Raw genomic sequence first — 22,093 nt, forward strand, 5'->3', positions numbered from 1 at the left:
GTATTATAGTAGTTATATTCTTGTATATAGGAGCAGTATTACAATAGTTATATTCTTGTATATAGGTGGCAGTATTATAGTAGTTATATTCTTATATATAGGAGCAGTATTATAGTAGTTATATTCTTGTATATAGGAGGCAGTATTATAGTAGTTATATTCTTGTATATAGGAGCAGTATTACAATAGTTATATTCTTGTATATAGGAGCAGTATTACAATAGTTATATTCTAGTATATAGGGGCAGTATTATAGTAGTTGTATTCTTGTATATAGGAGCAGTATTATAGTAGTTATATTCTTGTACATAGGGGGCAGTATTATAGTAGTTATATTCTTGTATATAGGGGGCAGTATTATAGTAGTTATATTCTTGTATATAGGAGCAGTATTATAGTAGTTATATTCTTGTATATAGGAGCAGTATTATAGTAGGAATATGTGACATACAGATGGAGGAATATTTTGATGGATAAATAAACACATACATAGAAATCCCAAAAGAATATGCAGCGCTCTATACGATTACAGTGATTAAGTGATACTTTATTCATTCAATAATGGCTCAGTAAAATATAATTTGTTTACAGCAATCGTATGGAGTGCTGCCTATTCTTTTGGGATTTATATATTCAAAAGAAGTGTAGGTCGAGGTCCAGAGATGTGCACCCTCTCATATGTTTGTGTATAGTGCAGCTTTCTTTTGATTTTTAGACAGACAGACAGACAGACAGACAGACAGACAGACAGACAGACAGACAGACAGATAGATAGATAGATAGATAGATAGATAGATAGATAGATAGATAGATAGATAGATAGATAGATAGATAATATGAGACAGATATCTGGAGGCCATGGCTATAAATGTGATAACCTGCAGTGCAGATATGGCAGGTTATTGCACCCACAGAAAATACGTCTGATAGTGAAGAGGTTAAATGTCTTTCTCTCCACATTGTCAGGAGACATGAGGGGCTTCCAGATTTCAGTGAGGATCTTCCCATCCTGAGTGCTGAAATTGCTTGTAAATTAGTATTGGGTGTAGTGAGGGGTTACCTGAGAGACAGACAATTCCAGCGCCCCTTTTGTCTCAGACAAGTGTGGAAGCAGCGTAGGCCAAATGATTGTGCTAGTAACATTGTGCATGACGCACCCTTCATCTCCTGCCCGCCTTTCATTGGTCTCCTCTCTACAAAATCCTTGCAATCAACCCCGGCACCCACCCACCCTGGCATTCTGCGTATAAAATGCCACACCCTTAGGATGGGATGATCCAGTGCATTCAAACGGCATCGCAGCATCCCGAGCACTGCAGAGCATCACCATGGCATCGGCTGTAGCTGTCCTCTGCCTTGTGGCCGGCTTACTCCAAGGAGGTGAGCGCATCTAAATAATGTGTTTACGGTACCTAGGGAGCATTGAGATTGTCAGATGTAGCAGAGCTGAGTTTGTCATTTAGCGCAACTCATCGTGCTGTTAACTGCGGTCCGTCACGGGACTGCAGGTAACCCCACTATGTGCCGACGAGAAAAGAAATCAGTTCTGCTCCATCTGTACAGGACTACATACTTGTATATTTCATTGCCGTATTTATTACTCTATTGTATATACATTATCCATATGGGGGTCATACAATAATTACAGTGTGGATATGGGAGGCTTCAGTGTGGTCACCTGCTCTGACAAGTTTGCTAAAATCCAGTGTGACTCCGGGTGTCTGGGTAATGTCTGCCTGTGACGCACATTTAAACAGATTGGGTTTCTGCATCCGCACGATGATGGAGCCGACAGATACAGGGATGAGACGGGACCTGGGAGAGAGACAGAGGAGGGTGACAGAGTAACGGAAGATTATTGGTCTCCTGTGATATATATATATATAGCGGTAACCTATTCTGCAGCGCTGTACATAGAGAGTCATCATTCACATCAGAGCCGGTCCCCAGAGGGGCTCCCTATCAATTACCCCACCAAGATGTTACTGGATCATCCCACCGCTGACCAATGAGACATCCCACCGCTGACCAATGAGACATCACACCGCTGACCAATGAGACATCACACCGCTGACCAATGAGACATCACACCGCTGACCAATGAGACATCACACCGCTGACCAATGAGACATCACACCGCTGACCAATGAGACATCACACCGCTGACCAATGAGAAATCACACCGCTGACCAATGAGACATCACACCACTGACCAATGAGACATCACACCGCTGACCAATGAGACATCACGCCGCTGACCAATGAGACATCACACCGCTGACCAATGAGACATCACACCGCTGACCAATGAGACATCACACCGCTGACCAATGAGACATCACACCGCTGACCAATGAGACATCACGCCGCTGACCAATGAGACATCACACCGCTGACCAATGAGACATCACACCGCTGACCAATGAGACATCACGCCGCTGACCAATGAGACATCACACCGCTGACCAATGAGACATCACACCGCTGACCAATGAGACATCACACCGCTGACCAATGAGACATCACGCCGCTGACCAATGAGACATCACACGGCCTCTTCTTTGTATTTTGTGTTATGATACACTTATTATTATTATTATTATTATTATATATAGACATTAATGTTTCACTGACTCGCCTGTAAATAATAATTGTATAAATATCACATTGTGATTGAGTCGGATGATAGTACAGAGACGAGTGGCGATACATAGGCGCTGCTGATCTCTTCCTGCAGGAGAAGTCGTCACAGATCACTAATGAAGGAAGTTTCTTCTGTTACAACCACTGACTGACGATTCAAGAACAGATGCAGCGTGTACTATACATTTCTGTGTCCCAGCTGCAAAATATCATAATACACACCTCAGCTGCTGCAGAACCTCATAATACACACCTCAGCTGCTGCAGAACCTCATAATACACACCTCAGCTGCTGCAGAACCTCATAATACACACCTCAGCTGCTGCAGAACCTCATAATACACACCTCAGCTGCTGCAGAACATTATAATACACACCTCAGCTGCTGCAGAACATCATGTTACACACCCCAGCTGCTGCAGAATATATTACACACCTCATCTGCTGCAGAACATCATATTACACACCCAGCTGCTGCAGAACATCATAATACACACCCCAGCTGCTGCAGAACATTATAATACACACCCCAGCTGCTGCAGAACATCATAATACACACCCCATCTGCTGCAGAACATCATATTACACACCCAGCTGCTGCAGAACATCATAATACACACCCCAGCTGCTGCAGAACATTATAATACACACCTCAGCTGCTGCAGAACATCATAATACACACCCCATCTGCTGCAGAACATCATATTACACACCCAGCTGCTGCAGAACATCATAATACACACCCCAGCTGCTGCAGGACATTATAATACACACCCCAGCTGCTGCAGAACATCATAATACACACCCCATCTGCTGCAGAACATCATAATACACACCCCATCTGCTGCAGAACATCATATTACACACCCAGCTGCTGCAGAACATCATAATACACACCCCAGCTGCTGCAGAACATTATAATACACACCCCAGCTGCTGCAGAACATCATAATACACACCCCAGCTGCTGCAGAACATCATATTACACACCCAGCTGCTGCAGAACATCATAATACACACCCCAGCTGCTGCAGAACATTATAATACACACCTCAGCTGCTGCAGAACATCATAATACACACCTCAGCTGCTGCAGAACATCATATTACACACCCAGCTGCTGCAGAACATCATAATACACACCTCAGCTGCTGCAGAACCTCATAATACACACCTCAGCTGCTGCAGAACATCATTATACACACCTCAGATCCTGAAAAACCCTATATATAAAAATAAGGATGTTTCATATCAATCAATAATATACAAGAATTCCCCTCTTACGCTCCTAAAAGAGGTTCTGCAGCAACTGAGACATGTACTATGAGGAATAATAAACCCCCCAGTGTAAGAATATTAGAGGTCACACATATATATATATATATTACATGATCACATAACTGCCTTTTCTCTGGGTATCTACATTTCTTCGGTCTCAGCTCTTCTTCTAGATCTGATGTGTAATGGATCTCGGTTCCCAGAAGTCAGCGCTGTGACCTCATAACCATTAGTAAGGCAGCAAATGGCAATCTCCCGCTTGGCAGGAACCCCTTGAGAGTCTGACAAAGTAATTGACTTCTTGAATCCATTCCAGCTGCGCTTAGTAACTTTATACTCGCTTTACATTGCATTATTTTATTGTGTGAATTATTCCTGTAATAAACGGTGTTTATAATAAATATCATCGCTATGACAACCACTGTGATATAAATGGGGAGGTACTAAAGAGTATTCCCAGATATTCCTTCCAAATGTCTTGTAGAAATGAACCTCGGGGGCGGAGCTCTCCACTAAAAGGAAATCCTCAGAGGAGGAGCTCAGTGTAGGCGTGTCCAGGAGCGAACCAATCAAATACAAGACCCTGCGGTGCCTAATTTAATTTCGCAGCATGTCAATTTATGCTGCGTTTCTCACCATTTCCATTATCTCTGCTTGTTGTCAGTGAATGGGAACATTCTTGTTTACATCCAGAGGCTAAAAACCCCTCCTGATCTTATACTGCTCACACATAGCAGCAGCACAAATATCTCTCCTGTCCTAATAACTTGTTACAATGTTTCAGTGCAGGTAAAATGTATCCTCCTGCAGTCCAGACAGTTTACAGAGGATTTTTTTCCCCGGCAGGAATCAAGTGTAACAACCCCGTAGATGTAAGAATTATTTGTTCTGCACAAGTATCCAGCCTCTGGATGTAAACAAGAATGTTCTCATTCACTGACAACAAGCAGAGATTTTGAAAATGGTGTCGGAATTGAAGCACAAAGTATATTAGAAAGTTGCAGAACTTTCCATTGTACAGTGATCCAACTTTATTTACATGACATCGTAATGCAGACACCAGTGATCCGTCAGAGCTAGAGCTACTCTATGCAGTGACTTAGGCCCAATTCAGACGACCGTGGTATACGCCATTAAAATAACAGCCGTTCACACGTCCAATGTTCACATCGTAATAGCACGCAGCGTAACCACCCAGTGCGCCACTGGGAATTCCGGGCAAAAAAAGCGCACCAAACTGTGGTGCCCGGAATGTTCACTGCGGAAAACTGCAGCACTTAGCCGGCCTCCTGGGGTGACGTTTCATCCCAGGAGACCGCTGGAGCCTGTGATTGGCTGCAGTGGCGGTCACATGGGATGAAGCGTCATCCCAGGAGACCGTGCTGGAGGGAGGTACACAGACTTCTGGGTAAGTATGAGATTTATTTTTTTCTGAGTTGCATTTTTGTGACGGAATCGCTGCGAACCCGCCACAAAAAAACGCAACCACTGCTATTTGTTGCGGGATTTACCTCCCCATTGAATTTAATGGGGAAAACCCGCAACAAATAAGAAGTATTTATGCAAACGCAATTGACATGCTGCAGAATAAAACTCCGCAACGCAGGCGTTTTTTCTGTGCGGATGAGATTTGTTTTATCTCATCCAGTTTGCTGCTATTATTTTTGCCGCGGACTTTCCGCAACGAATTCCGCTCCCCATCCGTATACTTGTAAAAATCGAGCCTGCATGGTGTCACCACTAGAGGGCGGAAGAACCGTAGTATTTACGCAACGTGTGAACGGACCCTTACGCTGTGGATTTGCCGCAGGAAAATATGCGCTGCAAATCCACACGTAATAAACCCTTTGAAATAAATTGATAATATGATGCTGCTACTCATTATCCTTGTGGAGATCAAGCTGGTCGGGACATACCCTCTATGTCCAACCCTTTATAGAGATAAAAGTGCCGGACTTCGACTTACAGGATAATCACCTATAGGTGGCACTAGAGAGACAGTCTTCTTTCTGGAGCAGAGATATTTTGCATGCTTTTTTTTCCCAGGGAGCATTGCCCTTATTTTGTTGCTGGAATTTCTGCATCTGAAAATCAGTTCCATTCATCTGCAAAATTTCTGCAACAAAATCTGCCGCGTGTGACTGCACCCGTAAGGGCAATGCTCCCTGGGAAAAAAAAAGCATGCAAAATATCTCTGCTCCAGAAAGAAGACTGTCTCTCTAGTGCCACCTATAGGGGACTATCCTGTAAGTCTGAAACCCATGCAACCACTAGTTCATTGGTGTAGCCAACAGGTACAGTAGCTGCTATGGGACCCAGTAGAAGAGCTTGCTGCTGAAAATGTCTGCGACTAAAAGGGGCCTAATCTTACAATTTGTAGTTTACACCAATAAGAAGACCATACCAACCCATAAAAGTCAAAGTACTATCCAGATATAAGTTGTGAGTTCATTTCAATCTGAACCACACCTGCATAAACAATTCTACTGGTTGCTATTGGAAGCAGTCAACAAGCTTGTCGACAGACACGCCCCTAAAAGAATATCTTGTACGCAGCCACTGATCTTTTTCCTTTTCCATTCCCATCAAAAGCAGGGGTATGTTCACACGCTGAGTCAAGAACGTCTCAAAATACGGAGCTGTTTTCAAAGGGAAACTGCTCCTGATTTTCAGAAGTTTTTTAAGCTACTCGCGATTTTCTCTGTGTTTTTTACGCCCGTTTTTGGAGCTTTTTTCAATAGAGTCTATGTAAAACAGCTCCAAAAATGTCCCAAGAAGTGTCCTGCACTTCTTTTACGCGGCCGTTTTGAAAAACGGCTGCGTAATAAAACGGCCCATCGGAACAGAACGCCGTTTTTCCCATTGCAATCAATGGGCAGATGTTTGGAGGCGTTCTGCTTCCGATTTTTCAGCCGTTTACGGCCCGAAAAATGGCCGAACATAGGCCGTGTGAACATTCCCCAACAGTCACAACGCTGCTGATTACTTGTTATCAGGATACAATGCATTGTCCAGGGTCAAGTAACTGTTGCAGTTACAGCTATGCAGTTGGGTCACATGACTGTCTACGCAGTGCAGATAACCTGTAGTCTGTCTCCAAGGGCAACCAACACAAATATGAATCCTGTTCTGAATACGAACAGGTAAAATGACATAATACAATATTGTATCTAGATTTATACTGGAATGCTTTTATAAGTGGAGATACACATTAAAACGGCAATCGATAGATCACTAAGAGGTACGGACTGTTAGTACTGGATGTACTTTTACCCGATGCCCAAGGGACCCAGAATGCATCTCGGCCTATTTTCGACCAGTGAGGTGCTTGGAAAAAGTACAATTAGTACGGACAATGATTAATCATCATTCTGCAGATCAGGCTACGCTAAATGGAAAGCAGCAAAGTCAATCCTCTACTGACAAGTTCTATTCAGCTAGTCCTGAGCTATATCTGTTCCTGGAAAAGTTATACAGCAACCGTCAGGGTAGTCACCAAGCTTTTCTGGAGTACTAAATGGAAGAGTTACTTAGTTATAGATTAAGATAGAACTAAAAAAAAGTCTGAATTTTGGGGGTTTTAGTCCAGAATTTGATTTATTTTTTTTCCAGAAACAGCGCCACTCTTGTCCAAAGGTTGTATCTGGTATTACAACTCTGCCTAACTTGACTGGAAATGAGCTGCAATACCAGACACAGCCTATGCACAAGAGTGATGCTGTTTCATAAAGGAGGGGGGGGGGTGAAATACCCTTTTCTTATCCTGGACCATCCCAGTTGACAGAGGACGACTCCTGAGATTCCCCTTCATGGACATATGTTCTGTTTGCTCCTTCCTAATCTCTGGTATGCGTGGGATCATTAACACAAATAGGAAATAACTTCCGTGTGAAGAAAACTATTCTCTAATCTCAGAGCAATTATCTATTAAGAATGATTTGTGTCTAACCAAATGAAAAGGTAAATATCCGCCCACCAGCCAGATGTGGAGTGTCCGGGTAGTCGTGGCTTCTAGAGTGTCTGCGTTCCTGTATATGTGGAGTCGCTGACTACAGGAAAGGATATACAGCAGAATGATACAGGCAGACACTTTCCAAAGGAACAATAGGGTTAAAGGGCAACGAAACTTTAAAAAAACTTTTGACAGGTCATAGTGACATGTTAGAAGTTTTGATCAGTGGGGGTCCGAGCATGGAGACCCCCACCGATCGCTAAAACGAAGCAGCAGAAGGGCTCCGGTGAGAGATGTGCCGCTTAATTTCTGATCGGCTTTCCTTGGAGCGGTGTACGGACTGAATAGAAAGTCTAGGAGTCCGTACACAGCGCAGAGGAAAGCCGTTTAGAAACAAGGCGGCTTCGTTTAAGCGATTGGTGGGGGTCTCATTGATCGGACCCCCACTATTGAAAACTTCTCACATGTTACTATGGCCTGTCAAAAGTTTAGTTACCCTTTAAGTCCTGTTAAAAGGAACGCTCCAGGCAAAACTGATCCATTGTGCTATGCCTAGTGCAGGGCTTGAGGGGGCGGAGCATGACATCAAAGAGAAAATCTGTGTCATGCACCGCCCCCTCAAGCCCTGCACTAAGCAGAACATAATATATCAATGTAGCTCAGAGTGTTCCTTTAAAGGGTTGGTCTCAAGAAGACAAATCCTTTTTCTAAAAAATAGCTGGCGCCCCCTATGATATCCAAATGCCCGACTGGGTTTGTCGTGGTGGGACAACCCCTCTAAAACAGGTTTTCTACATCTTAGACATTTATGGTAAATGTACAAGATGTGTCATAATTATCTGATAAGCCGGGGATCCACCTCAAGGCCCCTTACCTATTGATACCCATATTCCGCAAGTCAGTGGCCACCCTATCCAGGTGGAAGATTATCGTAGAGGTGGGCCCGCAAGGGCGTGGTTCTCTCTTTTAAAGTCTTTGGGAGTTCCAGAAAGGGTCAGTTCACACAGACTTTTTGACGTGGAAAACGCATCAGAATCAGCGTCAAATCGCCCCCCATTGATTTCAATGGAAGGCAGAGGCGGGTTTTTTTTCCCAGTTGGATTTTAGCCGCTTATGGAAAGAAAAACTGGCTGTCTCCGCCTCTGACCTCCCGGTAGAAAAAAACCTGCGGCGCTAGTTTGAGCGTTTTTTTGCCCGCGGTCCTTGCATTCGCTTCAATGGACGTGGGTGAAAAACACTGGGAAAATAACGTGGGAAAATATGCGTGAAAAAATTCCTGAAGGTATTCGGAGGTTGTTTTTTTTTCTGCCTGCAAAAAAAAAATCAGTGTGAACATTGCCAAACAGTTGAGCTGTTGGATGGAGCGCAGAAAACTTCAGGAAAAAGGGGTCCCGAGCCCCGAACCTGAGAACTACTGGGTGATCTATATTAAAACCCATCTTATTTGTGTGTCAAGTTGAAGTTACAGAAATAAAGTGGTAAAAGCCTGTGTCCTCATGACAACACTTCCTGCCTCTGACCATTTTCTTTTCCTAGCAAAACTAAGAAAGATAAAGAAGAGATCTGATTGGTCACTATGAGGAACAGATTCTTATAGCAAATAGTTCCATATAAAAATTATTTATATTCTGTCCTAATTACAATTTAATGAAAGATCTCAGCATCAGTCTATTGTTTCAGTGATTTCCCTCCGGCGTTGACTTATTTCACTGTACAAGTTGTAACTGCTAAAATAGTCACCGAGGTAAAAGACTCACCTGTAAATAGGTCATCATGTTGTAGGATGTTACGTCACATCGATGATGCACAAAGCAGAGAGGGAGAATATCTAATAACCTTTAAGATGTAACATCTGGTGCCGAGGCATTAATAAACAGTCTTCTGCGACGGAGGACTTGTCACACATGGTCGCACATTTATTTGAATGGGCGCCGTGTAATACTATATTTTCCCTGTAGTGGCCGCTGCAGGGAAAATGTGGCCTGTAGAAGAAAGTTTTTGTTTTTTTGTAAAGAAAGGTGCTGCCCAGTTGTGACATCCCCTTTTAAGGAAAGATTCCTACCAAAATTCAAAAACTGTGGGTTCTGGCTCTGCCGAGCAAGAGGTGGGAGGAGCACGACAAACTACCAGGAGATCTGCCCTGATCGCTGCAGGAGGAGGAGCCACTGCCAATGGATCTTGTGGGTGGAGCCGAAGGAAAAGGTAAAACACCTCGGAAAGTTGTAGTTCTGGCAAAACCCTGTGCATTATACAGGGGTAACTGAGTAATTGTTACAAGGATGCACCTAATATGGTACAAGGGCATTTTGAGACAATGTTATACTGGTTTGAAGGCTTATTGCATAGAAGAGTTGTCATGGGGAGGCTCCTAGTATTATATAGGGGTCATCATGTATTAAATTGGCATAACCTATAAGTCACAGGAATGCCCCCAGTGCAGGACAGTTATCACAAGGATGCACCTATTATGGTGGTAATATAGTGGTAACCTGTGGGTCACTAGAGTGCTCCCTGTACAGGACAGGTGTTAAGAGGATGCACCCAGTATTATGTAGAGGTAACCTGTGGGTCACTAGAGTGCTCCTATGCAGGACAGGTGTCAGGAAGATGCACCCAGTATTATATAGGGTTAACCTTAGGGGGTCACTAGAGTGCTCCCTGTACAGGACAGGTATCAGGTGGATGCACCCAGTGATATATAGGGGTAACCTGTGGGTCACTAGAGTGCTCCCTCTATAGGATAGGTATCAGGTGGATGCACCCAGTATTATATAGGGGTAACATGTGGGTCACTAGAGTGCTCCCTCTATAGGATAGGTATCAGGTGGATGCACCCAGTATTATATAGGGGTAACATGTGGGTCACTAGAGTGCTCCCTGTATAGGACAGGTGTAACGAGGATGAACCCAGTATTATATAAGGGTAACCTGGGTGGTCACTAGAATGCTCCCTGTACATGATAGGTGTCAGGAGGATGCACCCAGTATTATATAGGGGTAACCTGGGTGGTCACTAGAATGCTCCCTGTACATGATAGTTGTCAGGAGGATGCACCCAGTATTATATAGGGGTAACCTGGGTGGTCACTAGAGTGCTCCCTGTACATGATAGGTGTCAGGAGGATGCACCCAGTATTATATAGGGGTAACCTGGTGGGTCACTAGAGTTCTCCCTGTGTGTTATTCTTTACTTGTGTAAAATCACACTCAATCTCTTGTTTCCTCAGCCCTTTCGTTGACCTGCTATCACTGTAACGCCATTGGGAATGACTGTAGCGGAAATGAAAAGCTATGTGATAAAGCCTTTGACAAATGTATATCCACCATCACTGAGATAATCACACGTAAGTACTGGCCTTCCCTTCTCTTCTCTATGGATAGCGGTATGCAAGATGGCTGCTTAAAGGGACAGTCCACAGAAAAAAAAAAAAATCTATGTGACATTTCAGAAGAAGATATTGTTGCCAGTCTGTATTCTGGGACACCCCCTCCCCCATGTTTTACAAATTGAAGGGGATATGACACCTGGTATTTTCCTCAAAGTCCTTTTAATTGTGTTACATCAATTTTGAGATAGAGTTAAAGGGGATGTCTCATTTTGGCAATCCCTTTCCCAGCTCTCACAGGATGTCCACAGCTACTGCTGCAGAGAATAAAATACAGGAATAACAGAGGTTGTCACAGCTCCACCCCTTTTTTAAATCATCATTGAAAAATAATATGAATTGCACATCGCTGGCTGTCTTTGTGTCTGCAATGAAACAGTGCATTGGCTTGTTACTACCTTTCCCATAACAAATATTTGCCTATAAATGGACCAAATGGATTTTGCTTACATCAACTTTTTCCTTTTATATACATAAAATGTTGAGTAACTTATTTCTTTTGTACTGGTTTTGACTTCCATGATGTTTTCTCCTCCATTCCCATCCAAAGCTGCATACAGAATTTTGCTGGTTACCTGTTATCGAGAGAGCACTATGTGAACAGAGATGCCATATTTAGCGCTAAGCTTTTAATATCAACGGCTCATCATTAGGATAGGCCATCAATATTAAATCGGTGGGGGTCCAAATCCTGACAACCCCACTGACCAGCTGATTAAAGGGGGCGGCGCTTGCTTAATGCTTCATTTTTTGCCGGGTACAGCGCCATACATTTGGTAGTGGCTATGCCTGGTATTGCAGCTCAGATTGAGCTGCAGTTCCAGACACAGCCACAACAAAATGTATGGCGCTGTGCTTGGAAAACAATGTAGGGGACGTGGCACTCACTAGTGAAGGAGCCAGGATTTGGACACCCACTGATTTAATAATGATAGGCCATTTATATTATAGTCCTGGAAACCCCTTTATAAGCCAGTTTCTAAAATCTTCCTAAGGCACCCGGAAATAATCAACTAACAACACCCCAAAGGCACTTTTTGTCATGAGTGCATGATATTCACTGATCTACATCCTCACATTACCTTCTTAAAATAACATTTACATTTCTTTAAAAACAGAAGGTAAAGGCGTGACAAAATCGGTTGTGAGATCATGCGGAAACAAGGAAATGTGCAACAGGAACTACAGCATTTCCCTGAACGCCACCAACCTACACGCCACAACCAAGTGCTGCGATAAAGACAAATGCACAATTACAAACCTTGAAGGTAAGTCGACGTCTCATTCCGCTGGTAACCTGTATGTGGTGATGTCCTACTGTTGGAATTAAAATCCAGGTTGACCTAAAGACGTCACCCTGACGCCCCAATGTAAAATATGTAACAAGGCTCCCAACTATGGCGCATCCTTTATAGTACTGGTCTCCTCAAATGGGTCAGAGGAACATTTTCTGCCTCATTAGGCTCCAGGACCCAGGTGGGACCACAACTTCTGCACCCCTATAGAAACGCCACTGTGCCGACCTATGAATCCACCAGTATGCATGCTGCAAATGTTAATATGATAATAGATATATGTAGAGGCTTCCCTTTTGAAGACAATCATGATCTCTCCCCGTTTGGTCAAATCATATTAACCAGTAAAATCAAGTTTGCCCAACTTAAAGGGGCTGTCTGTTTTAGAAATACAATTTTCAAAGACCCTAATAGGGAATTCTCAGTGTATAGAGGGGGCTCCCCCATTCAAGACCCTTGTCTTTTGCCCTGGAGGACCCAACATTTTCTTGCATTACACAGACAGCCCACTGATTTCAATGGACACAGTGCAATGCCTTATTTCTCCTGCGGTGGTGCTACACTTGCTGCTAAGTTCCCCAACAGATTACAGATGATCGCCGAGGGTCCATACCTTCTGATTAGCATATCGTGAGACAACCTTTCTAACATGTAGAGATTATTCCTAGTGAAAAATACCTTTTAGGTATTCTTTTCTCTTCTAACACTCTACGATCCACCTACAACTAATATTTTAGTATTAGGCTGAATTCTGAGACTATAATAAGAAAATCAAAACATGCATCAGAGCAATATGTTCCTGTAGACGGTGAATAGTAGAAGGAACAGCCAGCACCACCTTAGTATAAAGACAATACACACTACATCATGGCCTACAGTATGTAGACGTCCATATTGGCTTGTTGAACATCTCTTTCCAATACGATGGCCATTATATGGAATGTAACGGCCATTATGTAACCGAATCCTCCCACATGAGCATTAGTAAAGTTGACCAGAGGTGTTGGTAGAGAAGGTCTGACCCTCAGTGGAAGTCGCAATTCTTCTCAAAGTGGTTCTATTGGGATTACATTAGGGGATTCGGCACAGGTCAGTCAAGTTCTTCCATATCAAACGCAACAAAGGACCTACTGATATAGGGGAGGGGGGAGATCATTGTAAACTTACCTATTGTCTCGGTCATGCAACTTGCCAACGAAAGTTGCAGAGAAACCGACGTTTGGTTCCCCCAATGCGGCGGTCGCAAGTGACGATTCGATTGGGAAACCATTAGAGCCGTCACTCAAAGCGGAGGACGGGGCTGGCTGTGTGTAGCGCAGGAGCACTTGGACATCCGTCTCCCGCCTCAGTGGCACTAGTGATCGAGGCACCGGGGGAATTCACCGTTTTCTCAGTCATGTAACTGATAGTGGTGGGGATTGATAAGTTGTGCTATGGGGTGTATAGTGGTGTTACTGCGTGAATAATGGGTAAATAATGGTAATAGTGGCAAATAGTGGTGTGAACAGGTGCCAGATAAAGAAATACTACCTGTGTTGGGTTAATACGACTCTATATAACGTTTAATGTTCCATTACTGATGGTATATATATATCTCTGTACAACTTGTCAGTGCCAAAGACGACAACCGAAAACGAGGTTGAGTGCTCTACATGCAATGAGCCCCTTAAAGAATGCAAAAACCTCATCAAAATCAAGTGCACCGGAGAAGAGAAGAAGTGCGCGACCTACACTGCCAAGGACGGTAAGTACCCGACGCCTACGATAATCTCACATATTCTCTAAGTCTAACCAGAATGCAATGCTAGAGAACCCACATCCTTCACCTGTACCAAGTGTGCCCCAATCTACCTAATACAACCCCAAATAACAAGCCAGGAGGCCATGATGTCGTGGATGAATCGATTCACATACCTTGTGCAATCCTAAGTTTGCCCATGGGTGTGATAGTTACGTTTTTTGATTCTACATGTCAATGACCCTCTGAGGAGGCCGGTGTACCCAGTCTAAGAAAGACATGAATAAAAAGTGGAGGCCGCTACACAGAAGCATATAAAATCTATATAAGGGAGAGCATACTAGGTACTAAGAGTGTTTGGTGAGGGGGGGGGGACGACGTGGGGTCCTGTCTATCAGTGGCTCTTGGTCAATCTGTGTCGCCCTTAGTGCCCACTGTGGTCGCCCTTTCTAGACATCTCATGACATGTCCTCTGTATATATAAAGGCCCTTTTACACGGGCCTATGATCAGGCAAACCGGCGTTCATCGGCTCTTTCATGCAGTCAATAAAATAGATGCTGGTCGACAGCACATCTCCCTGCTGCCGACATGATGGAAATGTATGGGGACGAGCGATCGTAGTAATGACTGCTGGTCCTCATACATAACCGATCATTGCTACTTGTGAAACGAGCGATGATCAACTGATCTCGTCGATCAGTGATCGTCTTCAAGGTCCATAGTGGGCCTGTAAAAGGAACTTGAAGGGTAACTAAACTTTTCAAAAACTTTTGACATGTCAGACGTTTTGATCGGTGGGATCCCCACCGATCACTAAACGAAGCGGCAGAAGCGCTCCGGTGAGTGCTGTGCTGCTTCGTTACTGATCGGCCTTTCTCCAAAAGCAGAGCGAGCGGTGTACAGGTTCATAGACTTTCTAATGAGCCCGTACACCGATCCGAGGAAAGACACGAAGCGACACAAAACCCAACTGAGCGATTCTGCCCCTTCGTTTTAGGGATCGGTAGGGGTCTCAGTGCTCAGACCCCCACCAATCAAAACTTCTGACATGTCACATGTTTTTTAAAAGTTTAGTTACCCTTGAATCGACTCCTTCTGTCACTTTATTAGAAACCCTATTCAGCTGCCCCTTAGTAATCTCTTCCTTGGAAAGTTGGTAGACAACCAATATGGCGGCCATCACAGCACCCAGTGGGGTTGACCCTCAGCTTTCCTAAACTCCTGAAAACGAAACCTTCCTAGTTAGTCCATATCACTATCTATCTAGTGCTCCATAACTAGACATCTAAGCCATTCGGGAGGCTCAAAAATTAGTATTGGAGCTATAAAAAGGGCCATATTGGCCGGCTGTAAAGAACTTTTTGAAAAAGTTGAATCGAAAATGATATTTATTGGTGATTTTTCGATATAGGGGTTAAAATGCAGATGGAATAATGATGTGAGAAATGTGTTTTCAGCCTTCACCCCCTTACTACTCTTCATCTTTCCAACAGCAAAGACCAAGTTTGAGTATACATCTCGAGTCTGCGTCACCGAAAACGTGTGTACAATGAAGAACATAACCACCCTGCCGTTCGACCAGATCCAATTGACAGAATTTGACTGCAGCAACCTCGCACCGGCGATGCTCCCCGGCCTGTTTTTCCCCGTTGCGATCGTCATTGCCATGCTTAAGCTGCTCTCATAATATTCAACAACCCCTCCCCCACCCCCCCCCCCTAAAGAAAAAGGCCATTCCTATGGAGACTTCATGTGGACCCTTCCCGGGCAAGGATGCATTGCTGAGAAGTACCCCCCAGTATACAAGCCGGGCAATGCATGTTTAACCGCTGTGTATTTGCAGAGTCAGGTATATCTATATAACAGCTCCGATTCATTTATACACGTATGTTACACGTATGTGCAGAACAATGTTGACCTATATTCCGAAACAGAAAACGTATATATGGGAAATCCTATTACTATATGGTTCTTGTGCAACAGCATGGCTATATTAGTGACAAAAAGCTATCCGGACACATTACTGCGCCTCCAGAGGTGCCCACCGTACAATCCCAGCCCCGCCGCCATATTAGATAGCAAGTGATAGAATCCAAACAGCCTCGTTACGCGATGCCCCAGTCTTCAGACCCCTTTTCCGAGCAAAGGGCCGTAGAAAACCATGACTCTTTACAGGACACCTGCAGAGTTGGGTCACCCAGGACTCTCCAGCTGTTCTAGGACTACAAGCCTCAGCATTCCTCCAATATGGCTGAACATCTGCTTTTACAATAGCCGAAGAGTCCAAGGGTCTTGGCTGGCTGAGCATGATGGGACTTGTAGTTCCCTAAGGTCCCCCTGCACACGTAGCGGATTTGTTGTGGATCTTCCATCCGGGTTTAGCGGGGTCGGAAAACCTGCAGCGACGGGCAACGTGATGGGTAAATCCTGATACGGTACCAGCGAAGGAAATGGGATTTCTAGTAATCTCATCCACACTTTGCAGAATTTTTCCACAGGTAAATGGACGTTTATCTTGCGTTTCTGTCTGAGAATTTTATCTGACATGTTTATAAAAAAAAAAAAGAGCAAAATCCGCACAAAAATGTAAAATTCGCCGCTAAGGCCTTGTTCACACAGTGCAGATTTTGCATGCATTTTTTTAAGCCAAAACTAGAATTGGATCCAGGAGAGGAAATATTTTAAAACGGGTTTTCCCACAATCAATATTGATTACCTATGCACAGGAGAGGTGCTAAATATCTGATAGCTGGGGGTCCAACCCTTGGGACCCCCACCAATCTCGAGAATGGGCTTGACCTGTCTGACCCTCTGCGTCCTGTATGATTGGTACTGCGCATGCTCGGCCACCGCTCTATGTACTTTCTGTGGGACTAGCCCCATATAAAATGAATGGAGCGGTGGCCGAGCATGCGTGGTACCAATCATACAGGGCGCAGAGGGTCAGACAGGTCAAGCCCATTCTCGGGATTGGTGGGGGTCTCAACGGTCAGACCCCAACTGATGAGATATTTATCACCTTTTCTGTGGATAAGTAATAAATATTGATTATGGGAAACCCCCCTTTAAGGCCTTCTTTTAGAAAAAAAAAAAATAAATGCTTGTAAAATCTGCACTGTGTGAACAAGGCCTAAAAATGTATCAAAAAAAACCCTGCAATATTAAAGAGGTCTTCCAGTTCCCAAAATTTTTTATATCCTGTCCTCATGATAGGTCATCAATATGTGATCGGTCGGGGTCAGACTTCTAGCAGCCCCGCCGATCAACTGCTTTGAAGATGCCGCAGCGCTCGTACGGATGAGAAGGCTGTAATACTGTGATCCGCCACTATGAGTGCGTCGACGATTCACAGTGAGCAAGTAGAAATGAAGGGGAAGCAGATTCGGCCCCTTCAAAACAGCTGATCGGGGGGGGGGTGCCGGGAGTCGGACCCCGACCGATCACATATTGATGGCATATCCTGAGGATAGGCCATTCATTTTTTGGAAATGGAAAAGCCCTTTAACTTCGGATTTTACCTTTATCAAATTCGCAACGTGTGCCATGTAGCCTCAGACTGTCGTATGCAAGTGGATGAGATTTAGAAAATCTCATCTACGAGCTGATAAATAATTTCCGCACGGACATTTGCAGCATTCCCGTTCTGTTCTGGAAGTGAAATCCGCACTAAACCCGTGCGTATTTTGCGGCAGAAAATTTGCTATGTGTGGGGGTCCCCTAACCGACAACCCCAGGAGCCGAGGTGGGCTGACCCGTGGGATGTGTATGGTATACGTTATATACGGGCGCTATTATCATGATCCAATTGTTGCTGTATTTGCATTTCGTTGTTTGTTTTACCTTCCTCATTGGAACAATAAATGAAATTAATAATTAAATAAATTTTTACAGAAACCCGGGTGGTCTCTTTGTTGAACTTGCGCTTGTCCACAGATCAATAAAGTAGATCACTTACACAGCACAGGATCATGGACTGACTGGATCCCAATTCATCCACGGCAACTCTTCTAAAACAAAAAAAAATAAGGTTTATTATAATTGGTTTATTTTCTAATTAGGATCCAAGACCGAGTCTGCCTCCCCCTACAGCTCACAATCGGTACTGCAGTCAATAAGTGTGGCTCCACAGCAGTAGTGACTTTTTCAGCCTCCTCCAGCATTATGCAGGTCTCTCGCGCTCCAGCTAAAAAACTACAGGTCAGGAGACATTCACATTACACGATCAGCACCAAGTCGTGATACACATCGTGAAGGGTGAATTTCAGTTCTGAGTGGAACTGCCCTTTAAATGGCATACCCACGGGGTAGGCAATAAATGACGGTAAGTTGCGGGTACAGCTCTGAGACTCGCACCTATGTCAAGAACGGGAGTGAGAGTCCGCCGCCATAAGGCTGAGTTCACACAGGGTGAATACGCTGCGGATAAGCGCGCAACGTATCTGCCCTGTGGTGTCGTTTTTCGTCCGGAATATCTGATGCGGTAAACTGCAGCGCTTAGGCCCCATGCACACGACCGTAAAAACGCCCGTAATTATGGGCCCATAGACTTCTCTTGGCCACGGGAACTTTCCTGTTTGCTTACGTTTCATCCCAGGAGACCGCTTCAGCCTGTGATTGGCTGTAGCGGTCACATGGGATGAAATATGATCCCTAGAGGCGGGGCTGGAGGGAGGAACACAGACTTCTGGGTAAGCGCTTGTCCACACGTAGCGAAATTGCTGCATATTTTCCGTCCGGAATTATGGATGGAAAATCCCCAGCAGAATACAGTAGCAGCAAAGTGGGTGAGAAGATTTAACAAATCTCATCCACGCGATGCGGAAAAATCCCGACCACAAAGTCGGCGTGTGAACTGACCCTAAAGGTTCCATACAGGCTGTTAGTTTATATTTTCCTAATAATCCAGCAGTATAACAGTCTTTTCCTAATATATCTAATAAGACTCCGCTGCTCTTTTTCTATAGTACGGAGCACTGTCCTGCCCCCCCCCCCCATTCATATACATGTAAAAATTTAGCCTGCATGGTGTCACCACCAGAGGGCGATCTGTATATAGCTTCTATTGACCTGGATAGGAGTTGTACACAGAACCCCCCCTAGTGGTGGCAACAGGTAGCTGAGATATTTACAAGTGGGATGTTTTAAGAGAAAAATACCTCTCCAGCCTTGTGTCAGTGGTATACGTTAGGAGGATTTCGGGCCGCACTTTAGCTGCAGTGTTACTTTTGTACCACTAGATGCCGATATGGCACCAGAAATGTCTATCAAGAGGAACTGACCGGCCCATTTCGCGTTCCAGTCCGGGCCCGCTCTCAGCGTCCTCTCCTGCCCCGGTAATTAAAAAAGCAACGGATATGAAGCTTGCCGGTAAAAAATAATTACCGGTAGGGGCCTCGTGATGTAAACACCGGCTGGGCTGGTGGTTTACCGGCCACATGACGACCCTAGTTGCGTGTGGGCTGTCATGTGGCTGTTCTTTCCCGTTTTCTAATCCAATTAGGCATAGGTGTGATTATGGGACCAACATACAGTAGACTGGAAGACACTGGGAGAGGATGGAAGGGGTCTATATATTCTTGAAGACCTCCCAAGTTTTGGTAATGGAAAAGAATATAAGTATGCCACACTGCCCCCCAAACCAGTGCCAGCTGCAGTACCCCCACTAGTCAGCCTTACTGCCCCATAACAGTACCAGCTATATTACAAACCCTGACATCCAGCAATAGCAATTACATGGGACTGACCAATCAGCTGCCGCTCCCGTGCGACTTCCTCTTCAGTAATCAGATAAAGGATTCCATAGCACTGATTTCTTCTGCTATTAAAGGAATTGTCCATTTTTAGTAAATTCTTGTGATTTATTTTTTGTTTAGTTAAAAATTATACAATTTTGTAATATACTTTCTGTATTAATTCATCACGGTTTGCAAGATCTCTGCTTGCTGTTATTCAGTAGGAACATTCATTGTGTATTTGCAGTGAATAAAATTCTGTCCATGGTCATGTGATGGACGCACAGGTGCACGGCTCGTTACAGGGTTATGTGATGGACACACAGGTGACCGGCTCGTTACAGGATCACCTTATGGACACAAAGGTGTCCTTCACATAACCCTGTAACAAGCCGTGCACCTGTGTGTCCTTCACATGACCCTGTAACGAGCCGTGCACCTGTGTGTCCTTCACATGACCCTGTAACGAGCCGTGCACCTGTGTGTCCTTCACATGACCCTGTAACGAGCCGTGCACCTGTGTGTCCACATGATCCTGTAACGAGCTGTGTGTCCATAACATGACCATGGACAGAATTGTATTCACTGGAAATAAACAATGAATGTTCTTACTGAATGACAACAAGCAGAGATCTTGAAATCCGTGCAGAATTAAAACAGAAAGTAAATTGGAGAGCTGTATAACTGAAGATGAACTTGGGTTGGCGTCCCTCAGGCTCGTTCATGGCACATAAATGGGTCTGCAGAAAATGGTCTAAATCATCCTTTTCGGCCATCCAAAATCTCTATCGCATGGTCACATGACTGACAGCGGCGGTGGAGCTAAAATGCTGTCTGTTTCCATGGGAACATTTGACTGATCTGTCTTAGACTGTCGTATCATCACCCAGAGCGGAGGTTCCTGGTGCAAAAGTGATACTCGGACTCTACAATGAAAGCTTGGATGATACCATACTGATTGGAAGGGGCAAATGAGAGAACACACTGTTATGGGGGTCATCACTGTTATGGGGGAATTGTGGATGGCTCAGTTATAGAGGTTGTGGCTGTATTTGTTATGAGGGCACTGCCACTTCTATGGGGATTTTTGGCTGTAAGGCTGGGTTCACACGCACTATTTACGGACGTAATTCCGACGTTTTAGCATTGAATTACGTCCGAAAATACGGCTCCAAAGCGTCGGCAAACATCTGCCCATTCATTTGAATGGGTTTTACGATGTACTGTGCCGACGGTCATTTTTTTTTACGCGTCGCTGTTAAAAGGCGGCACGTAAAAAAGACGCCCGCGTCAAAGAAGTGCCTGTCACTTCTTCAGACGTAATTGGAGCCGTTTTCCATTGACTCCATAGAAAAACAGCTCCAATTACGTCCGTAATGGACGCTGCGAAAGACGCCTGCACATGCCATTACGGCTGAAATTACGGAGCTGTTTTCTCATGAAAACATCCCCGTCATTTCAGCTGTAACGGCGTGTGCAGGCGCTTGAACGCCGCGTCCATTACGGACGTAATTGGCGCTGCTTTTCATTGGAGTCAATGGAAAACGGCTCCAATTACGCCCTAAGAAGTGACAGGTCACTTCTTTGACGCGGGCGTCTTTTTACGCGCCGTCTTTTGACAGCGGCACGTAAATTTACACCTCGTGTGAACAGACAAACGTCTGCCCATTGCTTTCAATGGGCAGATGTTTGTCAACGCTATTGAGGCGCATTTTCGGACGTAATTCGGGGGTTAATACGCCCGAATTACGTCCGTTAATAGGCCGTGTGAACATACCCTGATTCGGAGCTAAAACGCCCGAATTACGTCCGTCAATAGTGTGTGTGTGAACCCAGCCATATTCTACCAGAAACTGCTGCACTCATATGTATCTTTTACGCTTCATACTCCCAAAGTATTTCCATAACGCGCCTGAACTGTATATACTGTACTGTATTATCTCTAGTAATCATTATTTCCAATAACTTGCCCCATTCTGACACTTCCATCATCCATTCATGCGAAAATTACCCGAAATTACACTATTTCAGAGGCTATATGGGTATACAAAGATGGACGACAGTCTC

General features: G+C 44.4%; 2 protein-coding genes across 7 annotated transcripts in view; one reads left to right on the forward strand and one right to left on the reverse strand.

Annotated features, from left to right (window-relative positions):
• The window catches only part of LOC142662238 (uncharacterized), a 172,485-nt gene that overhangs the window by 149,941 nt on the left and 451 nt on the right, over window positions 1–22,093 (reverse strand). For 2 of the 6 annotated variants that reach the window (XM_075840357.1, XM_075840351.1), the window contains exons 2-3: window positions 20,039–20,112; window positions 18,250–18,301 (exon numbers count right to left, since the gene is read on the reverse strand). Coding sequence is in view for 1 of the 6 variants with exons in the window: in XM_075840358.1 (XP_075696473.1) it covers window positions 1,679–1,815; window positions 11,710–11,834; window positions 18,250–18,301 (314 nt within the window). In the remaining 5 variants the exon portion in view is untranslated. Of the gene's footprint in view, window positions 1–1,678; window positions 1,816–11,709; window positions 11,835–18,249; window positions 18,302–20,038; window positions 20,113–21,996; window positions 22,085–22,093 lie in introns of those variants that run through there. The other 4 variants (XM_075840353.1, XM_075840352.1, XM_075840358.1 and 1 more) reach the window with 4 other exon arrangements.
• Window positions 1,251–16,990, forward strand: LOC142662242 (phospholipase A2 inhibitor and Ly6/PLAUR domain-containing protein-like). The gene is made up of 5 exons (XM_075840362.1): window positions 1,251–1,380; window positions 11,101–11,217; window positions 12,378–12,527; window positions 14,167–14,298; window positions 15,788–16,990. The coding sequence occupies exons 1-5, from the start codon at window positions 1,329–1,331 to the stop codon at window positions 15,979–15,981; spliced, it is 645 nt and encodes a 214-aa protein (XP_075696477.1). The 5' UTR covers window positions 1,251–1,328; the 3' UTR covers window positions 15,982–16,990.

Source organism: Rhinoderma darwinii, chromosome 10 (genome assembly GCF_050947455.1).
Source record: "Rhinoderma darwinii isolate aRhiDar2 chromosome 10, aRhiDar2.hap1, whole genome shotgun sequence".
Lineage (NCBI taxonomy): Eukaryota > Metazoa > Chordata > Amphibia > Anura > Rhinodermatidae > Rhinoderma > Rhinoderma darwinii.

Coding starts and splice junctions, on each gene's coding strand:
- LOC142662242 (XM_075840362.1), top strand. CDS start 1,329: ATGGCATCGGCTGTAGCTGTCCTCTGCCTTGTGGCCGGCTTACTCCAA. Junction 12,528..14,166: donor CACAATTACAAACCTTGAAG/GTAAGTCGACGT, acceptor ACAACTTGTCAG/TGCCAAAGACGACAACCGAA. Junction 14,299..15,787: donor GACCTACACTGCCAAGGACG/GTAAGTACCCGA, acceptor TCTTTCCAACAG/CAAAGACCAAGTTTGAGTAT.